This window comes from Erithacus rubecula (genome assembly GCF_903797595.1).
Source record: "Erithacus rubecula genome assembly, chromosome: 11".
Classification (NCBI taxonomy): domain Eukaryota; kingdom Metazoa; phylum Chordata; class Aves; order Passeriformes; family Muscicapidae; genus Erithacus; species Erithacus rubecula.
Genome location: NC_136663.1, coordinates 3,026,825 through 3,044,710, shown reverse-complemented (window position 1 = coordinate 3,044,710; position 17,886 = coordinate 3,026,825). Strand labels below are relative to the sequence as shown.

Here is a 17,886-nt window from a genome sequence, read left to right as displayed (position 1 = left end):
AAAAATGGATAAGTGTGACAAGACTGTAAAAAAACAGGGAATGGAATAATTCAAAATTCACTGACCTATTTATTCTTGCATCTGCCACAGCTTCCAGTCTGGACAGCCCAACAGGAAATGCACCAGGAAAAAGTAATCACTGGAGATTATCCTATGTATGAGAAAGAAACAATGTCTGCAGTCAGCCTTCCCAAGCTCAACAATTTCCTCCAACTCATAAAAAGTGGAATGCAAGGGCTGTCTTTTGAAACAGCAATGTGGGGAATCCTCCTTGCCTGGCAGATAGGACAGAGAATTCCCAAAACTCCAGGCACAGAGAACCCACCAGGATCCTGTGTCCTCACACCTGCGTGGTGCTCCCCCAGCAGTCAGGGGTTTTTCCTCAGGGGTTTCCAGTTGTGAATTTCTCATCAGGTGGATCATCTGACCACTGTTTAAAGTAAATTCACTGTTTAAAAGATATGGAATCCTACTCTTTATTTTAGGTGTTACTAGTGTTTTTATGGAAGCTGTCATGTTAAGAACAATGGAGCATGTAATGGCATGAGGAGGGGTTTTTTTTGGTTTTTTTTTTTTTCCTCTGGGGATTGCAGCAAAAGGCTGATCAAATTTCAGTGTTTCTTAAAAGCTATTCTGCCTTGACAGGCTCCAGCACAGGATACACTGAGTTCAACTGTGGTGACTCCATGGCAATGGCACAAAGTCACCTATGGCCATTCCAACTGCATCCTGCATGTGTAAAGTGAATTTGTGACAAATACAGCTCCACTACATCCAAGTGCTGCTGTACATTAGAATGCATCCGCTCACCTGCATGAATTATTTACTAAGGATAATGGTTTTGAGCCAGTAAAATGACAAGGCTGTTTTAAGTCAGGAAGAACCAGAAACAAAGTCACAGTGTAGCCTCCTCAGCTATCTCCACCAGGAACCACATTTCTCATCTCATTTTTAATGTTTAAAATTGTTAAACAATAAATTGTTTAAATTACTCCACAAAATTTTCTCACCAGTGTTTCATCCCCATTCTTACCCTGAAGCTGAAGGATTTACAAAAAAGGTGTCTTTATGAGCATCCATGAAGTAAAAGTCAATAATCATCTCCTATTCCACATCCAGAACTGGGGCCACCAGAACATAAATGTCAAAGCTCTGATAATTTGGAGTATCTAGTCTGGGATGCCTAATGCTTGATTATTTTTTCCCTCCAGAATACTAAATAGCACAGAACTTTCTAGATTAAAAGACAGCCCTCCTGTTCTCACCTCCACTCTGGACATCAGCAAAGTTCAACTCATCACTCAGACATAGCTCAGCTATAAAAGTCTTGACTTCCCCCAATGTCACAAAAATTATGACCTCAAGTAGGGGTAAATTCAAATTTCCCAGGAGCATTCACCTCTTCAAGTCCAACCTTTTTATTCCTGATCACTAATAAAAGACACTGCATGTTAAAATAATCTTTGTATGTCTTAATAGGCTTTAGCCACTGGACAAAAAGGTTCAACATCTGCAGCTGGAATGTATTTTGGAGCTGGAGAGGTAATAACAGATACCTTGCCAGGACATTCCTTAACTTCTGGCAGCCAAAGGAATGGGCTGTGACTTGTGTGGGACAACTTTCACCATCCATTTCCATAGCTTGGGATCCCTGATTAAAGATTAAAATAAAATAAAAATAAATAAAAGGCTTGCTGCCTGATCTGTTCGGCTGCTTTGCTCATTACACCATTCTGGAAGAACTCAAAACTGTTCAGTGATCATTTTTATCAGAGATATAATAATTGTGGCATTGAATTTAGTAAAACTAAATGACAAAAAATACAGGAAAATTATCTTAGGAGAAGGAAAATAAACAAAGGAAACAAGCAAACCAAAAAATGTAGTTCTGTGGTGTCCGAATTCCAGAGGGGTGCAGTTCCCAGATGAGAATTTTTCTGACATCTCTGCCCTGATCAGTTCTGAGTTATCCAAGTCTGAGTACACGGAGAGGAACTTGCAGGGTTGTAATTTACACATTTCTCAAAACTTAGAGGAACTTCATTTTGCTCAAGGTTTCTTGGTCACATCAGATGGGGTTGGCCAATGCTCTGGCCATGAGCAGCACAAACCCACGGGCAGTTGGGTTGCACAAACCTCCCTTGCCCAGGAAATGGAACCAGAGGTGACAAATGGCTCTGTGCCAATTCCTGCCACCAATTCCCTCTGCAGCGTCCCAGCTCCCCTCGGCTGGGAAACCACTCATCCTCATCTCTCCTGATTAATCAGCAACGTATCCAGAGATTAGGCCAAGTTACATTTCTCCCCCAGCAACTAATTTAATGCTTTTTAATATATTACAGCCTCTTTTAGGTTCAAACCTTTCTATTTTGGGACTTCCAATTCAAATTTGCCTAATAGCTTCGTATAATAGTCCCTTGCTCCCAATAAATTCCTCGTTTCAACTTTAATTGGTTTGTTCATGGAGAATCACAATTTACACGAGCTGAAGAGATCTATCACTAGCAGCTACTGAATATAAGTAATATTTGATTAAACAAAATGAGACAATCATTTGCTTTTTTTTCTCCTAGTATTTGTTAATGATATTGCCAATTTTTACTAGCAGTTAAAGTATATTTACACCAAAATCAATTAAATGTATTTGGAATAGATATTAAATAACACTGTGGGTTCAGTGTCCTTTCAAATTTACATTTTATCATTTTAATCATTTTAAAATGTCAGCCAATTGTTCTCCAGTGCAAAAAAAAAAAAAAAAAAATCAAAGCTAAAGACACAGACTGGTTTTATGCGTGGTGATGTAAGCAACAAGTGGAAACAAAAAAAAAAATTAAATAATTTGAAGAGCTGTAATACTGAAGTAAAAATCATTCCCAGTGATGTGAAACTCTCAGACCAAAAATAAAGAATTATCTCATTTTACTCAGCAGAGCTCAGCCTGTAGAGCCTGGAAATGGAAAAAGCACAGGGCAGCTGTAAAGGAGTTTGGTAGAGGGAGGCGAGCTGGAGATTGGGTGATTAAGAAACTTCCTGGAAATAGTTTTGTGAAAGAAATGGATGCTCTAAACCAGGATGAAAATACCTCAACTTAAAACACTCATGATTGGAACAAAAGATTTTAAATCTTTTTAATGCCAGGAAGCCCAGGAAGATTCCTAAAGACAAGGGAAAAGGTTGTGATTTTTTTTTCTTTTTTTAAAATCATCACTGTTTCAAAGCAATTACAGTTCCTTCCGGGGTGTCTAACTCATAATTTCAAACACTGTGGTCCTCAAACTGAGAGCAAGGGATTCCATTAAATGAAAATATATCAAACAGAGATTTGAAATACACGTAGAAATCATATTAGCTTGAGGAACTGACTGCTATTAATTACCAGAATATGCAGAGTATTTGAATAAGAATTTCTGAAGCTTCTTTGATGTTGTTTTTCTATTAAGGCCAGAATAATGCCTATGCAAAACACAGATTTATGACTTAAATGTATTTAGGAAAAAAAAAATAACTTGGGCATATGAATTTGATTTCTTTGCTTATTCTTCTAAGTTTAGCTTGAGAGTTGGTTGGGTTTTGTTTGCTCTGTAATAAAATACACAAGGAGAGGGAGCTGTATTTAGGCTAAATCTGAATTTATGCTGGTGAAGTATACGTGACCTGTCTCACATTTTTTGGCACCACAGAGAGATTGGGGAGCACTGAATTATGCTGGCACAATTTTGGGAGTTGAACTGAGATGCACCAGCACCCTGGGTTGGGCAAGGGGAAGAAAAGGACAAAGACAGTGAAGGATGTGACAATCAAGACCCAAAACAAAGTGCAGCCAACAAATAGATTAATGATGAGTAGGTTTAGATGGGATATTGGGAAGGAATTCCCCTTGTGAGGGTGGGGAGCTGGAATTCCCCGAGGGGCTGTGGCTGCCCCTGGATCCCTGGCAGTGCCCAAGGCCAGGCTGGACACTGGGGTTGGAGCAGCTGGGACAGTGCGAGGTGACCCTGCCATGGCACGGGGGCACTTTTAGGGTCCCTTCCAACCCAAACCATGCTGAGATTCCATGAGCACCGCTCAAAGCGGCTCTTCGGGGCTTTGCCCTCCCGGTGCGCTGAGCCCAGACGGTCCCGGCGGTGCCGCCTCGGTGTCACCGCCGGTGTCACAGCTCCCGTTCATCACCGTTCGGCCCCGAGGAGATGAGGGGGATAAGAGAGGCTGAGGGGATGCGGGGATCAGGAAATGAGGGGATGACGAGATGCGGGGCTGAGGGGATGCGAGGCTGGAGGGCTCAAGGGCTGAGGGGATGCGGAGCTCAGGAAATGAGGGGATGACGAGATGCGGGGCTGAGGGGATGCGAGGCTGGAGGGCTCAAGGGCTGAGGGGATGCGGAGCTCAGGGGATGCGGAGCTCAGGGAATGCGGGGCTGAGGGGATGCGGGGCTGAGGGGATGCGGAGCTCAGGGGATGCGGAGCTCAGGGGATGCGGGGCTGAGGGGATGCGGAGCTCAGGGGATGCGGGGCTGAGGGGATGCGGAGCTCAGGGAATGCGGGGCTGAGGGGATGCGGGGCTCAAGGGATGCGGGGCTGAGGGGATGCGGAGCTGAGGGGATGCGGAGCTGAGGGGATGCGGAGCTCAGGGAATGCGGGGCTGAGGGGATGCGGGGCTGAGGGGATGCGGGGCTCAGGGAATGCGGGGCTGAGGGGATGCGGGGCTGAGGGGATGCGGAGCTCAGGGGATGCGGAGCTCAGGGGATGCGGAGCTCAGGGAATGCGGGGCTGAGGGGATGCGGGGCTCAGGGGATGCGGGGCTCAGGGGATGCGGGGCTGAGGGGATGCGGAGCTGAGGGGATGCGGGGCTGAGGGGATGCGGGGCTGAGGGGATGCGGGGCTGAGGGGATGCGGAGCTCAGGGGATGCGGGGCTGAGGGGATGCGGGGCTGAGGGGATGCGGAGCTGAGGGGATGCGGGGCTGAGGGGATGCGGGGCTCAGGAGATGCGGGGCCGAAGCTGGAGGCTGAGGGGCGGGCGGGAAGCGCTGCCCGCTGCGGACGGACGCGGCAGGCACCCAATGCGCTCCGGAGGGAGGGCAGAGCCCCGCGGCCCGACCCAATGAGGCCGCGCCCGGAGCGGGACTTCCTTCGGGGATCCCGCGGCGGGGGAGCCGCGGCCGAGCGGGGACGCGTCAGTGCGGGGCCGGGATCTGCCTTTGTTCCCCCGCAGCCCCGGCCCGCAGCTTCCCCCGGCCGCAGGGACACGGAGCATCCCCGGCATGAGCCCCGCTGCTGCCCGCCCCGCTGAGGCCGCCCCGGGCGCCGCGGCCGTGCCCAGGGGCTGAAACGCTGGGCCGGCCCCGCCTCCGCCGCTCCTCCTTCCCTTCCTCCTTCTCCTCCTCCTCCTGCTGCTCTCCTCCTGCTCCTCCCGGGGCCTCCGATGCCGCCGCCTCCAGCCCGCTGCTGAGCCGTGACGGGCGGGGGCCCTCGGGACCCCGCCGGGGACATGGGCAACGGGATGTGCTCCCGGAAACAGAAGCGGGTTTTCCAGACGCTGCTGCTGCTGACCGTGGTGTTCGGGTTCCTGTACGGGGCGATGCTCTACTACGAGCTGCAGGGCCAGCTGAGGAAGGCTGAGGCCACGGCGCTCAAGTACCAGCAGCATCAGGAGTCGCTCTCGGCTCAGTTACAAGGTACTCCCTGGGCAGGAGCCTCTGCTGCCCTTCCCCAAGGCTTGCAGAACACCCTCCTCCTCCTCCTCCGGCTGTCCAGCCTCTCTCAAAGTTTTGCTCCTTTTTCCCCTTCTTCTTCTGCAGCCTGCGGGGTTTTGGGGTCTCCGCGCTGGGATCCCAGCCCCGCCGAGGTCAGGGCGAGGTTTTGTCCTGGATTCCTAGAGAGCTCTTGTGCCCTCGCATCGTGTAGTGACTCTTATTCCCAAAGGACTGCACATCACTTGGCAGTTCCTGGCATAAATGGGAAAGGCAGGCGTGCACTGCAGACCGTGTCCAGTCTGGGATTTCTGTGGGCTTCTCTGTTGTCTTGCAGGGTTTTATGTGGGGCATCCATCTGGAGCTCCTGGGCAGCATAAACTTTAAATAGCTCCAGAATGGAGGAGAATAAAGTGGTTTTAAAGGGTGATTTGAAAGTAAAGTTCAAGGAAGTTGCTTGACTAAAGCTGTTCTATTACTTTTGGAATAACTTTTAATTTTTTGGCTTAAAGGTGCCACATAAATACAGATCCGTGTGTATCGTGATTTAAGGATGCAGCAAATGTGAGTGTCCTGTAGTTGAAGATGAAAAGTTGTCCATGTCTGACATCTGCATGCCAAGAAAATCAGAAGCAAAGCAGCAGGGATGTACCTGAAACATCAGTGGTCTGAGAAGTGAAAGACCTCAGCACCTCTCTAATTGTCAAATGCGAGGTTATCAGGTCAGCACAGACAAAGCCCAGAGCCAAGTCAAGTTTTCTTTCTCAAAATAGCATGAAAGAAGAATCAGAGGAATCTGCTGTAGCAGCACTAAACTTCAGGGTGATCCCCAGCCGTCCTTTTCCCTGTGCAAGCATCCATCAAAGCATGCCTGGCAGCACACAGTGCAGAGAGCACAGCATTGGGTTTATGCTGTTAGATTCTTACAGTGCTTTGTTCCTTCATCCTGTTTAGACACCAGCTGACACCATCCTTCCTTAGTATTTCAATTTCACTCCATTTCCAGGTAATACCAGGGAGCTCTTTGCCAGAAACCTTCATTTTGATCACAGAAAAGGTGTAAGTGTTTGGCTGGGAAGGGGGTGTGTGGCAGATGGCTAAAGGGCTACTCTAGCTAGGCTGTGCATCTGCCAACAGAGGACACAGCAACATCTTGTTCTCAGGCTCAGATTTGACAAATTGGCTTTTTCTGCTGCTCCTGGTTTGCCAAAGAGGAGCGTGCAACAAACTTTATCCTGACACAGAGGAGAGATTCTCTGCATCAGGTATGTGAAGTCTGGACTGTTGGTTTGAACTTGAAACACGATTTTGAGTAGCCATCATCTGTCCAAGCTTGTTCATGGAAGCAGCAAGCAATTGTGGGAACTGCATTTTCTGTAATTCTCTTGCTTGTTTGAGTGTATCAATGGGACATGTGAAATAAGGACTAGGATCTGATAACATTAATAGATTTGATGATCCATGCAATAAGCTCACATGGTTCTGGGATCCATGCCAGTGTATCAAGCCCATTAAGCAGGAGAATTCTTCTATGCCAAATACAGTAGCAGTAAACCCTGTTTAAAAAAATAATCACTGGCAATTAAGTCACAGTATAGAAGGAAAAATAAAATATACCAATAAAAATGGTTCTTTAAATTTTCCTGTGTTCTGGAAGTAGCTGTTACACCTAAGAGAGAATGAGAGCCTAGAGAAATACTAAATGCAGCAGCAGCCCCTAGCTGCCTAATGTCCCACCAAAGAAAAGGGAAGTTATATTCCTAAGGATCTGGGAAATAAACTTTTCTTTCCTGTCTTTCTGCAATGGCCTCCCCTGCACAATCACCCAGATTTTTGCAGTAGAAGTTTGTTAGTAAGGAGAACACAGGGAATTCAGTGCCTGTGCCTACACCCAGCTCACCTGGAGAGACACAAGCTGTGATATCCACCAGCAAACCCATTCCTGAACCTGTCCTGTTTAACTCTTTGTTATGGAAAAACAGGAAGGAATTTTCTTTAAGCAGACACTTGGAAACAACATGAAACACTGACAGCAAATCCAGTTTGCAGGTGCAGTATCTGACTGCACTTTGAACTTTTGATTTTAAATGACCTGGATTTTAAATCAACAGTGTTCCTGTTGTCAAAAATAAAAGCAGCAAAGCCCTTTATGAATATCTGAGCTACATCTCTTGGCTGTCCAAAGATTATTAATGGAGCTTATTGCTGTATGAGAACAATAAAATTAAAGTATGTGCTGGTGAAGTAATGCAACTTATCTTTTCTATGCAGCATAACCAGTTTCTCTATAGATCTTGGGTTAGAGATAACTTGGGGGCCTGAAATATGATGGAAGCACTCTGAAATCTTTTTAAAAAGAAACCAGTTAAAGGGCAAAGTTAAAAAAATGGAGGGTGCTGCAGCAACAGGGATTGATTTCTTGGTGTTCACAGCTCTCCTGGATGATTGAAAAAGCTGAGCAGAAAAGGATATCTTGGACTTCTATTTCCTGAACAACCAGGTCATCAGGAGGCTTTTATAGGCTTAAATGTAAGCTACAAGAATAAAAGGCAACTTCTAAAGGTGGTGTTTTTGGGAATGCTGAGGCTGTAGTGTGACAGGCTGGCTGTGCCCCTGGAAGTCTGACTGGAGTCAATCTCTTGGAGGACAGTGATCACCTGTTGTGTAACTTTTTTTTTTTTGTTTTGTTGTGACTGCTGGAGCCCACAAAGGCTTTCCTGATTGCACACAGAGGGGCTTGGAAGTGCAAATTGAGTCCATTTGTAAAATGCCTGAGGTTTATGGACTCTCCTGAGTTTATGGACACAGTGGCAGTTTAGGACCTGCATCCCTTTGGTCTGCCCAAAATCTGAATCAAGATCCTCAGCTGTAGCTCAGAGTGCAGCTCCCTTCACTTCCTGCTGTCCCCTCTATTATTTTTTATGTTTTTATGAGGGTTTTTTCATCCATATAGGTAATAACCACCTTCTTTTTGGTACTTGCCAGTTCTTCATGCCTGAATGAGCTGTTCTTTCTCTTTTTCCATGAAAAGCCAGCTGTCTTAGATTTTTATCTTTTTCATTGCCTTGTTTGACTCAAGCACAGCAACACATGAAGGAGGCCCAATCTCCTGGGAGTACATGGGCAAATACCAAGGCAGAATCACAGATCACTGGGGAAAGGTGCAGGAAGAGTCTCAGAATCATTTAACACACACACCTGGTCTGAGGAGAGCTGCACATGGCTGTGCTTTTGGGAGGCTCTGCTCTCCCTGGTGTTGACACCTTCAGCTACTCTGCTGAGAAGTGTTTGTGCCCCTTGGAATAAGCCCAGGGTACAAAGGGAAGGATGGCAGACCTGGGAAACACAATAACTGGGTTAGAAAGGCTGGGATCTTAAACTCACCCCCTTCAGAGGATCAGGTTGCAGAGGATTTTGTAGAAGAATATCAAACTTTGGCATTTTTCTCTAACAAAGTTCTGCTGGGCACGGAGAAAGTAGAGCTGCTTTTGTAATCCACAAAGGGAATACCAGGGGCAAAATTTAGAGATGACACAAAATTTTTTGACTGCTGAGAAAACCTAAAGTCATTGTTATCTGTAAGGTCTTTCATAGAGAAGCTGATCTCCCCAGTAAGCTGATTATTTTCAAGCCTCATTCTTTGAGCACTATATACATTTGAAACATGGAGATAATCTTACTTAGTATTTCTTTAAGTGATAAAAGCAAAACTTGATGCTCTTTGCCTCCTTTGAAACTGTCAAACTAAGTCTTGAGCTGTTGGCCATAGAGGAACAGGCTTCAGTTGCTAGAACAGAACCACACTGAGAGCTGCAGGTGAGCAGGTACCTGAGACTGCTGCAGGATTGAAAGTGTCTACAGACATCTTAGCCCTTGCAGCTTCTGTCTTCTCATCCTCTGGGTGTTAAGTAACCCCTGTGTACTATATAAATCTGTTTAATCTGTTTTAATCCCTAATCCTAATAGCAGCCTACAGTTAGTGCCTCTTACTACCTGATCTTTTCTGCTTTTCCTGTGAGAGTCTTAACGTGTCTGTTGGCTTTGTGCAATCTCTGTGCAGCCTGAAACTGTCCTGTGATCTTGGCAGCCAGCTCAGCAGGGACTCTGGACTTGAGAGTTTTCCCTAGTGTGGGCAAGGTGTGGATTTCCTCAAAGCTTTCTGATCCAGTGCTGGGAATCACCAGCTGCAAAGCAAATGAAGATTCCTCTGTGCCTGGTGTGCCATTTGTCTTAAATCAAGGCTCACTGAGGGGGTGACCTGCTGGGGGTTGGTCAGATCTATGGTGGCTTTATGTGTGGAATTGCACAATGCACTGATCTAGAACACAGCTCTGTGTCACTTCAGTGGTTAATATTTATCATATCTGCATGCAAACTGCACAGATGCCAAAGCTGCTCTGACATCACACAGTTCTGGGTGTACTTTGCTATTACAACTCTATTTTTACAGTACCTTGAGTTGGCAGAGCTGGGAAGAAGCAGCACTACTTTTAATGGTTTCTATTTCACGTGCCTCAGACAAGTAGAGCTGCATCTGCTGCAGCTCCTGTGGGTTTGGTTGTTCTTCCTAATAACAGAGTCCTGAATTCCTGTCATTCCTGTGACTTTCAGGTTGCACATAACATAACTTTGATAGTGTTTTGTTGCTGCCTGAGAAATCCATGGTAGCACTGTGAGAGGAGAGGTTGGTTCTGTGTGTGCTCCTCTTGAAATTGCAAATGTAGCATCACAAATTCTGCTACCTGGCTTCCTGAAATGCAAAATTTTGGTTTGTAACCTCCTCTGAGCAGCTGACTGTTGTACCTCCATTCACATTTTCAATGGGTATTTAATGTTCTGCATACTTAAACCCCATGAAATGCTTGAAACTGTGCAGAATTTTAGTATTGAAGATATATATATGGTGTAATGTATATTTATATACATACATAAGCATTTGCATGTACATGTAAGTATATATAAACTAGATATGTACATTCTGTTTTCCAGCTCAGCCTCAAGATTTTGTGTTATTTGGAATTATCCTGCTTTTACTCATAACTTAAGTACAAAAAAGGTGCTGGAACATCTTCCTTCCTCACTGAATTCCTGAGCCTTAAAAATGACATTCCAGGCACATTGTCTCACTGGGCTGGCTGTTTGCTTGTCAGCCTGTGAGTTTGGGTGGGGTAACTTATGAGTAAAGCTTCCACCCTCTCAGAGATTTGAGTGCCCATTACAGCATCTCTGATGTGCTGCTGAGGATATTGCCAGCAATTTGTGGCTAACAGAGTTCACTTTGCTCTTTTTGGAATGGGATCCTTGCAGGGAAAAAGTCATTTAATCTGCCCTGCTGAAAGTCAGGTGCTGCTTTGAGGTTTGATGGTAATGAAAGCTAAATAAATCAGATTACTGGAAAAAAATGTGCTCTAGAGAGCAAGTAATTAAAGCTGAATCCTTTGTTGGGTGGTTTTTCTTGGGATTTTCAGGATTCAGGGGCGTGAATTTCTAGTCATGTCAGAGCCTGAGGTGAACACTTGAGGAATTCAAGCTGTTTAAGGAAGGGTCTTGTGAGCTGGATGCACTTCTGATCTTCCTGTGGCCATGTAGCACAACCCAAACATCTTAAATTCTCTACTGTGTATTTTTAATTAATCAATAAAATAAACTGCAATTGCTCTACTTTGTCCTCTACATTTCCCCCCTCCCCTGAGGTATCTGAAATTATTAGCCTGCTGCTTTATTTTCCTGAGGTGACTCAGGTCCCAGAGTTTGGCAGTCATTTCCTGGGCTTAATTACACAGATGATGAGGGAAGTATGGCCTGCCTGAGCTCCTAGAGGGCAGAGTAAGGAGCCTGCTCCTGTCCACACCACCACACTCAACAAAGCCATTTTCAGTCAAAAAAATGAATCACAAACTCTTGATTTCAGTATGCAGTTTGTGCATCTATAGGTTGGGCTTTTTTCTTCAAGCTGTATTTCTTTACTATATTTCTGAATATAGATATTTATGTACATCCTGACATCATGTAGATACAATCATTAGACCTTCATAAAATTGAAAAAAAAGTGTAAAAACCTTTGAGAGAAAGAACAGGCCCTTCTTTCCTGGAGCTGAGGGTTGAGCAGACCCAGGGATTCAGAGGGGAGAAGAAAACTCTTGTCTCTGCAGCTTTTATCAATGTTTATGTGTTTTTTCTGCTAATTTTAGTCTTAAAATCACTACACAGGTTTTGTTTGCACTATTTGCATTTAACATCACTCTAAAAAAGCAAAAAATCTTTTATCATCCACTGGGATATAGAAAACAGCAATGCAAGGTGGGATGCTGCTCCCACCCATGATACCAAGGGTTGGAAGAAACCTTTTGTGGAATACATTGGAAAGAATTTCTGGAAAACATGATCTCCTTCCTGATAAAAGTCAGGTTTGAAGCCTATCTGTGAGGGATTAAATATTTAATCACATTTAATACCCCTTCTCCAACTTATTTTTAGCAGCAGCTATTACAGTTTACTCTTGGAACATGATAAATCCTTCCTTCTGTCCCAACTTATCTTAAATCTGTTGTTTCCTAGAGGTGTTATTGACTTCTAAGAAAAGGCAGAATGTGAGGCTGGGTGCAGTGAAAGGATTCTATTAAATGTAGCTGTTTTCTCCAGTTTAGAAATTAATTTTCTTGTCATCCTTACAATTGAATAGAGGCCAAAATGATCTCTTAGAAATGCAAGTGTGTGTTTCTGTGGTAAAGTGCATTAATGTGCCAAATTTTCCAGCATTTCCCATTTTTCAGACCTGCAGTGAAGGCAAAACTAGAACTGCTTACTGGAACTTTTTAGTTGGAACTTCTTCCTGGAATACTGAGTAAGTCAGAGGAACAGGTTTATTTTAATTCATAGCTGATTTTTGGATCTCTAAAAGCACGTTGTATTTTCTCTTTAAAAAAATCCCCTGAATGTAAAGTTCCAGATATTAAATACAAACTTTTCAAATTATTACTACTCTGAGCAAAATAAATTATTAGGGAATTCAGTCAAAGTAGGGGTCATTTTTAAGTACAACTGCTAATGCATGGTGTGGTTTTTTTAAGAGGAATTTGACATGGCTGGTTGTAATTAGACAAAACCATTACTTGATCATGTGAGTAAATTGCAAAGTGTAGGAGTTTGTTTGGAAGTAAGAGTAATTCTCATAGTCCCCACAGTGCCAGCTGTGGTTTGCAGAGGCAGAATGAGAACAATCCATCCCTGCCTGCATCTTCCACAATGAAGCCTCACACACAATCAGTTTCACATTACCTTGGCTTCTATTTTTACCCTTTTTGTGGAAATTCAAACCAGAAAACTTCAAGGACATTAATTATTAAATGACTGTGATATTTTGTTCAATATATTTAATTTGTAAATACTGTGGCTTGGAGCAGCCTGGTCTAGTGGAATGGAAGGTGTCCCTGCCCATGGCAGGGGGGGTGGAACAAGCTGAGCTTTAAGGACCCTTCCAAACCAAACCATTCTATGATAAATAGATGGTTTTTTGTAATGTTGTTTTCTTGCTCTGTACCTAAAACTGAGATTTCCTAGTCTTTATTGTGGGAATACTTCCATTTTTTCCAAGTTATTTGCAGTGTTGAATATCCATTTTTTGTTAAACTCTCCACTGAGTGTCTGAAATAGGTGGAGCTCACACTGATGCTGAGGCCAGCATGGTTTGTGCCATGGTGGGGAATCCTGCTCCTGCAGTTTGATAATCTGTTTCTGATAAGATTATCAGTAGTGAAATCAGTGGATCTTGTTTGAAAGCAGTTTCACTGATTTAAATACAGGGCTGGTAGCTTGGGGAGCAGGTCTTGTTTTATTAGTAATATCTCCTCCCAGCATGAAATGTGTCAGAGGAGTCATGAAGTGTCATCTGAGGTCAAAATTTTAATTATTGTCATTGGATTAGAGAATTTATCCTACACCCCATATTGAAGGGATTCCTCTTGTACTCAGGGAAATGCTTTACACTCAGCAGGAAAGCTCTTGCCATGGGTTCACATTTTAAATGGTTCTATTTACAAGGACAAGAATGGTGAATTAACTATTTTTATAGCAAGTTCATGTTCTGCAGACCTTCACAGTGTCACTAGAGAGGTGCCAGTGTGGTTTACCCCGTGCTGCTGGTTCAGTTCAACTCTGCCACAGTGTGAGGGAAAACAACACTGAGTGTTGCCAAGACTACTGAAATCTGCTGGTTTTAAGTGAAAGGTATTATTGTAAGCTCAGAGAAGTTGTGTAACAAGCAGTCATGTTGAAATCAGTAAAATTTCTTGTATAATGTATATTTAAATCCCTGTGTAATCTTAATTTTCCAGGGAGCTGGGGCACTGGATCATCCATCTGACAGACCAAATGGTTAAAGTAACATGGGCACAAAATTGCTGATAATGTAAAATAAACTAGGAAATGCTTTCTTTTAAATGTACAATAGTGGCTAATTTTGCTTAGTAATAGCTTTATTGCTTAGAGAGGCAGAGCAAAGATAAGAGAAGGAGCCTTGAGTGTTAAATAATCTCCATTTCATCACTTCCCTGACTCCTGTGTTGTAATTAACGTTCAGCACTGGTGGAAATGGTGCAATCTGGGAGCACACTGGGCATTCCACACCTCCCTTCTCCCTCACTTCCTTGTCTTTGTGGGGAAAATCTTGAGGACTTGATTTGATTGGTGTGAGTTCCAGGAATTTCAGTGTTTCCTTGTTGAAGGTGAAAGGTCTTTTATTGATCTCTGAGGTGACCAGTTGAGTTTCTGGGCTCTGTGAGTTTGTGGCTCTTTGTTCTGTGTAGGTAGCACGAATGAACAAAGGTAATTCTCTAGGTAATTTCAAGAATTAAGCTGACACCTGTAATAATTCCACCTCTGGAATAGTACCTATTAGCCATTAAATGACAGCATTTCCCCCAATTTTTTTTACCATTCTATTAAATACAACTTAGAAATAAAGTTCAATTATTTGTGCAAAGATCAGTGCAAAATTAAAAGCTTACCCTTGGAAAAATGATTTCTGCATCCCAGCAGTTGGATTTTTTCAGATTCTTATATAGGCTCCACTCCCTACTGGGCTGGACTTTTCTATAAAACCTGTTTTTCAGTGTATTTATTTCTTTCTGATTCTTGCTCAGACATCTTATATCCAGGCTGGCAGTGAAGAAGGAGAAATTCCTGCTGTAGTAACATGCCCTTCGTTTGGGCTAGTCCTAAAATTCCTATTTCCTAAATTGGTGGAAATAATTCAGATTTATGGGAGATTAATTCCAATATGTACTTATAAAATCTGACCAGCAGCCTAGTACCTAAAGGAGCAAGTGAGAAAACATGGGAGCTGTGCTTTGTTAATAATTATATTTAATCAACACATTCAGTATATTGCACTTTATGGACTTTTATCAGAGAGAAACATGGTAGGCCAACCAGAAACTGGACTCAAAGGGCAGAGGTGAGAGAGGAGGTTTTTCCTCCTGAGGAAAAAGAAACTCAGGAGCTGTTTTAGGACTTCTCCAGCTTTGTCCCAGTATTTCAAGGATTGGCTCTCAGCAGTGGAGGAGAGGATGCTCTGCCTGTGTTCAGACCCAGCAAGGGCAGGGTGATACCCTGAGCTCAGCAGGGATTCTCAGAGGTCCCTAAACCCCCAAATCCTGCCTCCTCTGCCCCTTTCCCCCTATGTGGGTTTGCTGTGCAGGGTTCCCCCCACGCCCCCACACTGCATAAAGCACTGGGAGGAGCTGTGGAAGGTGCACTTGCAGATGGAGAGCTGGAATGGAAAATGTTCCCTCCAAATCCATTTGTGGTTTCCTGTGTTTGCCAAGAACCCTTTCCCACCCTGATTGCATGGGAGGGCAAGCCCATTATGGATTTTCATTGCTCTCCTGAGCTGCTGTGCTTCAACCACTGTTCCTTTTGCACAACAATTCAGCATTCACCATCTTCAGGGCCTAAATAAAACCATGACTGTACTGCTGTGTGCTGCTGCCTTTTGGTTTTCCCTTCTCCAAGCCTGCTGGTGACTTTTCCAATATTCCTTGCCTGCTTGTTTTCTTCCAGAGGGTGTTGATACATTGGCTCATCTTGACTGATGCCCTTGACTTTAGAAGATAAATAGCAAAGTGGAGATAGGTGCCAGGCATTGATTAGCAATCCAGCTTCAGAGCTAAAACGTAAACACTTGCAGATAAGGCTGCAGAATGCACCTTGGTGGAATTGAGAACATGTTTTAAGGTGCAAGAGGAGTTTTCTGTGGCTGCTAAGATGCAAATCTTTATTTGATGCTTCTTGTTGAAGGCTTGCATTCACCAATGGTTTATTCTCAGAAAATTACTTTCCTGGTTTTGGTGGAAAAATCACTCACTGTTTTAATACAAATTAATAAGTCATTAGAAGAATGCAAAGTGTAACTTGGGCAGTGAAAGATACTTGGGTTAAACTGAGCTTGAACATGTGTTATTGTACAATTCCATGAGTTTTAATTGATATCTTTGCTGCAAACTTGGCTGTTTCAGATAATGAGAGGTGAGGAAAGGGTAAATAGGGACTGATGTGCCACATCCCAAACTCCATGTCCAAAGCACAGCTGAATGAAATCCTGCTTTTACTGGCAGCCAAATGGGGTTGGCTGGATACACATCTGGATACAACAAACAAAGTCATAAATGTAAACCCCATTTTGGGATGGTGTCTGCAAAGGAATCATGGGCAGCTTGGACAGTCTTTGGGAGTTATTTTTGCTAGGAGACAGTGCAGTGAATAGTGTATTCCCAGTTTTTTGGAAGAATTTAGGGTGCTCCCAGGTTGCCCATGCTCAGCTTGGGCTGCAGTGCCCTGCTGCACCTCCTGGAGCTGTCCTGCCCTTGGGCATCTCCCTTCCCTCCTTGGCACACTCTGTGTGATGCCAGGAATTCCTCTGGCAGCTGAGCTGTCCTGTCTTATTTCCTTGTCTCTGTGCAAACAAGGGAGGGTGGAAACGTGGAGAATATCCCTGCATTTCTGAGAGCTCCACCACAGCTCTCTGCCCCCACAAACAAATCCCTCACCTGGCTATCGCATCCCTTGTTTAGCAATGCAAATGAGCAGGATTTGGGATCCATAGAGGATACAAAAAGGGAAAAAGTTACTGTCACAAGGGTTACAAACAGCCCTTTATGCCATGACCTCATTCCACTTGTATTTTCCTGTTGAATTCTGTGCCAACATTCCCTGGGTGTGTTGGGGTGGATGGTTTGTGTATGTTACTTTTTAAATGCATTGTGTACAAAATTTCTCTTTCCAGTTGTCTATGAGCACCGGTCAAGATTAGAAAAGTCATTGCAAAAGGAAAGGCTGGAACATAAGAAAGCAAAAGAAGGTAAAAATGTATTTTTCACTTTGACATTTAACTTGATTATAATAGAAAGTAATTTCAAATAGTTTTTCTTCAGTTTTAAATGAACATGGGTAATATATAAACAATACATTAGGATCCACTTGGCAGAGCTGTTCTGTTCTTTCTAATAGTTCTTTTTTATTTAATCTTTTTTAATTGGATCTTTTTAAAAGCAATCATCTTTTTAACACTATTTACAGATGAATGCAATATGAAGTAATATACACAGAGAATATGTTTGTATCCATGTATGTAACAAACCCAACACATATGTGGAGTATGGGCACTTGTAAATCCTGTTCAGGCATGCCAGAAATTCAAAACTTGTACCAAAACCATGGCATCTTTTCCTGCATTCCATCAACTGGAAATTAAACTTGGAATCGGTAGTTTTACATGTGCTTTAGGGTAAGCACATGCTTATACACCTTTTCCTGATTAAAACTAAATTCTTGGGGAGTGTGTGTGAGACAAACACAAATTGTATTTCTTACATCTCTGTGTGCCCTCTGTGTGAGTTCCATTTAATCCTCTGAGTTTCCTCAGCCTCTAAATTCACTGCAATTTTCAGGGTAGAGCCTCTCTTCTCCCTTAAACTGAGGACTGAGCTGCTGAATTACAAATATTCCTTTAGCAAAGCTGACAGGGAGTAAGAAATGATTCTCAGCCTGCAGGTCTCAGTGGGTTTCTGGTGCCATCTAGTGTGGAATGGTCCTGCTGCTGCCCGAGGGGGAGACACCTTTTCAAACCCTGCAGAGAGAGGTTGAGAAATAAATGAGGAAATGTTTTATTGTTTCCAAGAATACACAATTTAGAAATGCC

General features: G+C 43.7%; 1 protein-coding gene across 2 annotated transcripts in view; it reads left to right on the top strand.

Moving 5' to 3' along the window:
- The first annotated feature begins 5,125 nt into the window (after nucleotides 1–5,125).
- The window catches only part of GOLIM4 (golgi integral membrane protein 4), a 28,806-nt gene continuing 16,045 nt past the window's right edge, over nucleotides 5,126–17,886 (top strand). Inside the window, exons 1-2 of one of the 2 annotated variants that reach the window (XM_079315329.1) lie at nucleotides 5,126–5,675; nucleotides 16,972–17,046. In XM_079315329.1, coding sequence (XP_079171455.1) covers nucleotides 5,489–5,675; nucleotides 16,972–17,046 — 262 coding nt within the window. In that variant the 5' untranslated portion in view covers nucleotides 5,126–5,488. The remainder of the gene's footprint in view (nucleotides 5,676–16,971; nucleotides 17,047–17,886) is intronic. The other variant, XM_079315330.1, reaches the window with a different exon arrangement.